Source organism: Parambassis ranga, chromosome 16 (assembly GCF_900634625.1).
Source record: "Parambassis ranga chromosome 16, fParRan2.1, whole genome shotgun sequence".
Lineage (NCBI taxonomy): Eukaryota > Metazoa > Chordata > Actinopteri > Ambassidae > Parambassis > Parambassis ranga.
In genome coordinates, this window is record NC_041036.1 from 14,386,844 (window position 1) to 14,395,426 (window position 8,583).

The 8,583-nt window shown below is 43.1% G+C and overlaps 1 protein-coding gene across 1 annotated transcript; it reads right to left on the reverse strand.

Annotated features, from left to right (window-relative positions):
* Nucleotides 1–530: 530 nt before the first annotated feature.
* shisa7a (shisa family member 7a) lies at nt 531–6,988 on the reverse strand. Its single transcript, XM_028425979.1, has 6 exons — nt 6,056–6,988; nt 5,317–5,471; nt 4,935–5,000; nt 4,460–4,645; nt 3,829–4,264; nt 531–3,792 (listed from the first exon to the last, which is right to left on the reverse strand). The coding sequence occupies exons 1-6, from the start codon at nt 6,820–6,822 to the stop codon at nt 3,303–3,305; spliced, it is 2,100 nt and encodes a 699-aa protein (XP_028281780.1). The 5' UTR covers nt 6,823–6,988; the 3' UTR covers nt 531–3,302.
* Nucleotides 6,989–8,583: the final 1,595 nt, after the last annotated feature.

Genomic DNA, 8,583 nt, shown 5'->3' on the forward strand with positions numbered 1-8,583 from the left:
GAAGTCTGACATGTAAATCCAGGATGAATTCAGGTTCAGGATATGTAGCTCTAAGGTAATGTGAATGGTGTTAATGGCAGAACTAAGATGAATGATAATCCAGGATTGACAGCATTATTGACTGATAATAGTTCACATATCACCACTGAATTTGATCAGAGAACACTTGGCTGAAAAAGCTCCTGTAAGAAAATCTCAAACACTCCTTAATAAACCACAAAGCATTTTTTTCCCACCAACTTTATTATACAAATTATTTGTAATTCACTGTCGTATCCAAGGGGGTCAATGCATTTAATATTAACAAAAGTGTTGCTTTTAAATTGATAGGCATGAAAATAAATCTATGAATTTTTATTATTGGACACTGTCCCAATGTCCGTTTCAGGTGGCCATTACCCATCCTCACTCTAAATGAATTCATAATGGCAATAAAAGCACACCATATTCATTCATTTCTCTCTGAAAACTAGCTTTTATCGCTCACTAGCCTGTGTTTTAGTTTAGAAATAACTCCTGTAGCCGTCTGGGAGGCTGTGACAATAAAAAGACAACAAAATGTTATGAGTCTGGCACTGTACAATTCATTAAATACTAACACATATTTTTTGAATCCTCAAATTAATGTCGAAGAGATCACTCAAAATATTCTGATTGTACTAGCTATACAAAATACAATACTTGCACAAATTAGATTAACCATTTATAAAATTGTGATGATGATGAGTTTCGATGGATATGGCTTGTGAGATTTTACAGACTTTGCTACAGACCTTTTTGTGGCTCTATTAAAAAAATCTACTGAACGTCATCTTTCCTGTTTCCCTGAAAAAGACACTGCACTCAAAGCATTCAGGTTTCCACTGTATTACCTCTGCTTTTCTCCGACCTGTGTAATAAACATTCATCCGAACATACATACATTATGGCATCATGGGTTCAGCGTGTGCAGCCCATGATAGGTTAGCGTGTCCAGGCTGCTGCAGGAGAGTCAGCAGACAGTCGGTGGCGTTATTAACCTGCCAAACTCTTCCGTTTAGACACCATCAACTACACGTTTCGAAGGCTGCAGTAGATGTTTTTATACCAGTATTCACTTGAGTTCAAGAAGTTATAAGGCCGATGTCTAGGCACAGTACATACAGCTGGAATATTTGGCCATACAAGCATTGATGACCTTAAAAATCCAGGCATGCTGTAAATGCCTCTTAATGAAATGGAACTGGCATGCATCGAGATTTGGAATGTTTGTATATAAACTTGAATTTATGACTAGATGTATGAAAAACCAAGCAGTCATGAGAATGCTAGTTATCTAAAAACAATAAACACTTAAATCCCACCAAGTAAAAGAACATCACATTGTAAGATAATTGATAATAATAACCATAACAGTTATAATAATTATTAATAAGAACACTCCATCATATTCAGAACAACTACATTTAGCACTGTGTATAGGAAGATTGTCCAAATGAAATCTGTGTTTCTGTCTCTGTATCTCTTTCAACTGACTGAACAAAAGCCAAGCCGTTTCCTCCTGTGATAATTACCTCTGATTTCTCTGCATTCCATTCCATTTATTTCCTTCCATTGATCAGTCACACTTGTAGCCGTGCTCGTACAGAATGTAAACCTCGAGGATGCGATACAAAGTTTGTTTTGTATCGGGTGCAAATATCAGGGAAAAAGATTTGTGCAAAGTTTTAAATCTGTGTTTGTCTTTGAACTGTGCTTCAAATTGCTCTTGTTTTTTTCTTTTTTTGTACACATTAATACTTAATACATCATGACAATATCAACACAAAATCAATAGAAAGAAATAGCATTTTATATGGACCACAGATATCACATACTACAGTATATAGGATAGGATAGCCCTTAGTATTGATAAGCGTTGTTATTGATGAAGATTTTTTTTTCTCTTTTCTGTGTTTTTTTTCATACTGGAGTGCGTTATGATACAGCAAGGTCTGTGTCTTGAGGATGGGAAGGGCTTCCTCACAATCCGAGTCTCTTGCGGCACAGGGAGCGTGCAGGAGAAGGCCTCAGGCTGCCCTTGCTCCCAACTTAGAGGGTTTGTTTTTGGCTTGCTCTGAAGCCAATCCTTTGACTGTACAAAACTCACGGACTTGTATAATCTGTCACCTGGTGATAATAATAAAATGGTGATTGTCAGACCTGCTTCCTCCTGTGGTATTTTCTTTGTATCTCCATAAATGGCTTTGAAGGACAGTTGTGTAAGTGCAACCTCTGCGTCACGGTCTATTCATTTGTGCTCTGTGAAAGCATGTTGCTTTTTTTCCTTGGTAAACTCAGCACATACGTCTGTTCTGTTCACTGTTGATTATGTTTGTTTATGTCAAGACCTTTGTGTGATATCATGATGGCTCTATATATTATTTGGTAGCCCATTGTTTTAACAGGTAGTTCCTGATCGATAGGTGGGACACCGCACCTATAATGTAATCTAACGTCAGCTTACACTATAGTGTAACAGTGATCAAAGTGTAGAGGTTTCCTCTGGGGATTGAATCTAAGGTCACATGGAAAACTAGGCAACCCAGGCATCAGATCGGTAATGTCTGCAGTTTGAATCAGGCATGGAGTCCTGCCAGCAGTGTCAGGCTGCTGCATCTCAGTCAGAAACAGCCCCCATCTTGTCCGCTTGGTTACATAGGAAGCAACAAAATCAATCAGTTCTGTCTCCCTGTACCAGGACAAGCAGCATCTCCAGCACAGTTCCATCATCTTCCACCAACCAGATTCCGTTTAATAAATCTTTGTCAGCTGAGCAAATTGACAGTCCAGGTAGTTGGCTCAGTTGTCTTCAAGTCTGTGATACAATATTCCACATGGTCCTCCTCTTCATCCCCCCTTTCTTATATATTTCATCTGGGTTTCTATCTAATATGGCTCCTGAGTACTTTTTGAAAAAAACAAAAACGTATATATAAAAACTAATATATGAACGACACTTGGTTGTTTTTTTCCCCTCCCAGTCAGTCTTTCAACAAGTAATGGCACCGCTGTATATGGCAATATGGCAATTCTATTACAAAATATGGCTGATGTAGGCTATCATATAATTGGAACAGATGTTCCTAGATTTTTAATTTTCTGAGTTCATATTCAACCTATAATTATAACAGAACACTAATTTGAGTAGCCTAAACACATTATACTGTTTCTAAACTTCTATTTTTATATGTCATATAGTTGTATATCTAGTAGTAAAATGCAGAAGGGCGATCTATTCCCATACATTTGATGAGAGGTAAACTCTGCTTTAGGCACAGACCTCACACTGTCACCTCATTTTTGCTCCCCGTCCTGATTCCCTGACTGCCTCCACCGCTGCCTGCCGACCCCCCACCGCCCCCTCCTGGTATGAAATGTAGCTGCTCAATGGTGTTCTGCCTTTTTGCTGCAAAAGCCATCCTCCTCGCGCTGTGGCCTCCTAGTGTTCCTGTTCCCATGACAACCCCTGCCCCGGGCATCTCCCCCGCCCATCCCATGCCCCCACTCATGTGCCCTGTCATGCCTGTGGTCCTCTCCTGCTCCCGTCCTGATGTTGGGTGAGAGTTCATCTTGATCATGTGGTGCCGATCGAGGGAGGGTGTGGCGCAGACGTTCTGCTGGGACTGAGCCTTCTGCTGGCGAGGAAGTGTGGGGACAGCTCCTCCTGTGTGGGCGTATGGATCTACGACCCCTATCCCCCCAACTCCCATCCTCTCCTCCAAATGATCCGGGGACATGAGCAGCCGTTCCTGCCTCTCCTGCCTCTCCTGCCTCTCCTGCCTTTCCTGCCTATCCTGCCTATCCTGCCTATCCTGGGTCTTCCTTGTGAGGGTTTGCGTGTTGGAGTTCTTATTGGAGGCAGCCATGGCTTTGTAGTACTGGTGTTGTTGGTTTTTAGACAGCCGGGACAGGGTCCCAGTATTACCAGGGACATCACCCATGTTAAGCAATTGGTCAGTGGACTTGACTTTTCTTGGCTTAGACAGGGTGTCATAGTTGGGGTTGTACTGAGGCTCCGGGGGATCCAGAGGGTAAGGATTGGGTGTGGGAGAGGCAGGCATGCCAGACGGAGGAGGTGGGATCCAGGGTCGAGCTGCATGCCTAGGGAGGGTTCCTCTCCCACTAAGGGTGTAGTCCCCACCCCAGTGGAGGTGATGCTGAGAGGACTGGAGGGCTGGCTGGGCTGTATGGGGCCGACGTTTGGTGGTGCAGTAACCAGATGAGTACTCATCAAGACCTTTCTCTGGAAGCCGAACAAAATTTCTGTAAATTGCCTATAGTCAGCAAATAGCTTCAGCATATAATGATGCATCCTGTGTTTTATGACACAGTGTCGAGAGTGTCACCATACTTATGAAACAGCTGCCGAGGCAACACTACAAGAGGAGCGAGAAAAAATGGTTGCACAGAATCTTTTTGGGGAAATGGTGGCACTTACCGAGGCGTTTGAGTGAGGAGTATCTGTTGAGCTCGGGCTTGGTGGCGCTCTCGTAGGAGGGGGGCAGCTGGGCCAGGTTGTGCAGGGAGTGGTGGAAGGAAGGCTGGGATTTGGTGTTGTTGTGCTTACTGGAGAGCAGGGTGCCTCCAGCTGCCAGCTGAGCATTGTTCATCCGTGGGGTGCGTTCTGCAGAGACCACAGGGAGAAAACGACTGTGTGTTAAATGAGATTTGCTCCACTGGATATAACGCCCTGCACGCAGCGGTGTGTGAATCTGCTAACATTCACTGAAAGAGACAGAATTTTAACTGGCTTTCAACATAAGCACAAGCAGCCCAAGTCATGATAATCATTATTATTGTTGAAGTGAATGAGTCTACTTTTGAGCTCATAAGGAGACTGAATGAAGTAAATGAAGCATCCAAGTGATTGCATGTAATTTACATGGGAGCCTGTCTTTCACCAGCTGCCTTACCGATAGTCGCGGTGTGTTTCGGGCTGGAGCCTGATGAGTGGATGAAATTGTGTTGCAAATTGCCCACTGAAAGTCAAAAGAACACAAGGCAATCAGCCCACAAAATGGATGTCAGGCAGTTTTAAGCAGAAAAGTGTTTTAACATAAAAAAGATCAACTTTACACACCTATCTAGCTGCATAATTCATCTCCACATGATCGTTTCAGAAGCACTTAACTCCAGATTCTTTTGCATTTAACTTGAGTGCAGAATTAATTTTACCACATGATTGTCTGCATCCATATTACAGACATGATCACCACGAGGCTATTACAACAGCTCTAATTATGCCTCTGATTGTGTTATTCACTAATATTCAGTATGTAAGCCCCAAGCTCTCACATCTGTTGTCCTTGCTGGGCAGTCCTGGTGCGTAGAGATTTTTTGGACCTCTCCCCAGCGTCCCCTGTCCGTCCCCTATAGTCAGAGCCACGCTGTTGTTTCTCTCATCCTGCTGGACTGGACTGGAGTGGTGCCGTAACATGTCCACCAGAGCTCTAATGATTTAAAAAAAAACACAAAATAAAAAGGACAATGAGCCACTGACTGGTTACACGCTTTCAATCAAATTCCTGTTGATGACTAATATTAAGTCTATTTCAGGCATTAGATCTTAGGGATCCTCACAAGCAACAGCAAACATATAAACCTTGGAGAGCAACTCAAGTGGCATCATTATTATATAATATGTGTGTGTCAATCTTGTGTTGAGACATCAGTTTTTGCACCTGTGTGGATAAAAATAAATGTAGAGAGATGAATAAATAACTAAATTTAAAACTGTTTTTTAATGATGTTGCATTCTCCTTAATGTGAATATACAGCCCATTATCTTCCACCACTGATGTAACCTGTGTACATCTGAGATCGCCAAGATTACAGCACAAGGATTTAAAAAGAAAAAAAAGCCAAGAGGAAATCAAAACAACGGCTTTCTGCAGCAGCCACTCGAATCGAATATGTTTCAGTGGATGACTAATAACATTCTGAGCCCAGAATGATGAATCTAGGCCATTTATGGAGTCCTGAAAACCTAATTTTATTACTGTATTCATACATAGGGTCAAAAATCCAGCCTTACCTGGGCATGTTCAGGTCCCTTTGGTTGGCTTCCTGCTGCACCTTGTTAAAGACCACCTTGATGCCCACAGCAACAGCAATCATGAACACCACCACACCGCCGATGACGAAGCCTGTGTTGTGGCTCTGCTGCTTCAGTGGATCAAAGTCTGGGTCAGGACCTAATTCCTCTGGTATGATCATCGCCTCCGTCTGAGGCTTGGCCCAGTCGGGAGAGTCATAGTTTTTGCAGCTTTCCTGTTCCAGCTGCCGGCTTCGCTCTGGACAGCAGAAGCGGTAGTGGCAGGTTCCACAGCAGAAGACGAAGGTGTCCTTGGAGCAGTTGAAGGCGCTGTCGAAGTGTCCCATCACGTCATAGTAACCTCTGCATACATCCATCCACCCATCCATCAGACGTGGTGGAATAGGCGCCACCTGGGCCGCACCCAAGGGAGGTGCCAGGGCCTCCGATGAAGTTACATTCTTAGGGAACATTACCTGGGGCAGGGGTCTTGGAGGGGCCTCCAAAACTCCCTGTGAGGTCTCTGGAAGTTTCTCAGGGGTTTTGGTCCTGCCTCTGAGAGCAGCTGGTCTGATATTAGACTGGATGGCAAGGAGCTGGAGAGAGGGGCTGGAGTCTGTGCTGGGCTGCTTGGTTAACAGTCTTCCTGAGCGGTCTGCAGACTGAGGAGGGGGGGACGGAGAAGTCTCCATGACAGTGGTAAGTGGGGCAGTGAGAAGGAAGAGCAGGGAGACGGCGAGGACTCGGAGATTGGTGGTGGGCGTCATTTTTACATGACTAAGACATCTATTTTCTGTTGTGAGTCAATGCAGTTACAATAGTGTATCAGCGTTAACAGTAAAACCAACTAAAATGACATGTGGAAGTACTGGATATTGATGATGTGTCAGTAGTTTCATTCAAGGACAGGGTTTTTTTGAAGGCTCTGTGTTATGTAAGGTGTGATATGTCAAAATGTTATGTGATAATAGTATTAAAATGCTTTCAAATTGTTGCTTGAAAGGAACTCCGAATGTGTAAGTGACTTCATCTCTTGCCCTCCAAAACCATTAAAATGGAGGCAGCTTTGTAAAAAGGACAAATTCAAAACAACAATCTTCATGCTTCTAGTCTGTAATGTCCAACACTAACTATATTGTTATTATTATTATTATTATTACAGTAAAAATCCTGTACATTCCTGTGCTGATCGTGGCACTTGAACAATAGCCTGTCGCCAAATGTAAACAGCTTTATCTGTTATGTTAATTACAGGTCGACTATTTCAGACTGGAGTACATTCAGAATTGGCACTTATTTATTCTGTAAGCAAATCATTTCTGTGAAAACTGTGTATTATATATATTTGGTGCTACTGGCACCAGTGATGAGTCCTGTCCATTAATGCAGCCTAGTTTCTCTGGAGTATCCCCATGCTAACTTGTTCCTAGCACATCTATAGATACACAAAGTGCTTTATCTCAGCCTTCTCTACGGGCAGATTAATGTGCATCAATACCCGCCTGGCACAGACTGTTACTGTGATTGGGCTGTGGGTGATAATGAGGATGGCTCTGTTTAAGTGCTAGAAGACTGAAAATTAGGAGTAAGCACAAATGAAGGAAATGAGTCCCGGCCTGTGAAATGCATTGCAAAAAAAAAAATGCCGCTTTCAGGCACAAAATGTTGCCCGTGTCACTCAACTGTATTCACTGATTAGATATGAAGTGAATGGCACATTGCTTCTGTGTGTGACATGTCTCTCTCTCAGTAAAATTATTCCTGATTTGTCTCTGAGGTTCAAAGAATATCACTTTTGTTGAGAAATATGTAAATGTGTGAAGTTATTGTGTTGGAGGTGTTGGCAATAATAGACAGAGGCAGATCTGTCTCCCACAGAAATTATAATTATATGTAATTATCAAAACGTCCCTATCTGTAGCAGAGAATGTAGGCACAGATGGGGGAGACAGAATGCTGAAATCACCGAGGGCTCCACTTGTTTCAGTTACATGCTCCTCTAACCTTCCGAGGAGAGTTCAGTGGAGGAAAAATGAGAAACACAAAGCAGCAGCAGTTCTCCCACTGACTAATGTTCCAAAACGAGCTTGATTTCCACAACTGCCTTCAGGTTGCGCGCTGACAATTCTTGGAATGTGTTAGCCGAATGTCCACTGTAATGCAAACGAGAGACATCAGATTAGAAAGCAGCTCTGCGACCTCTTCCTCTCCTCACTCATTGACCCATCGTTATGTAGTCGGTGTGCCTGTTTGGTTACAGGAGGGAACGCTGTATGAAAAAAAAAAAAAGCTTGTGATAGAGAAAGAAAGCAGAGGGATAAATGCAGGGTAGGGATTTAAATGAGCAAAGAGATTGTGGCGAACGGGAAGAGCCAGAGGTATAGATGCAGAGACGACCATGAGTGGGAGGGCGGTGTGTGGGTGGCACAGAATCAAGTACATTTCTCCCAGCACTTACCAATACAACATCACACAAACAGCACCGCCAAACAGATCCACACCACACACAAGAACAGAAGAGTGCTAAT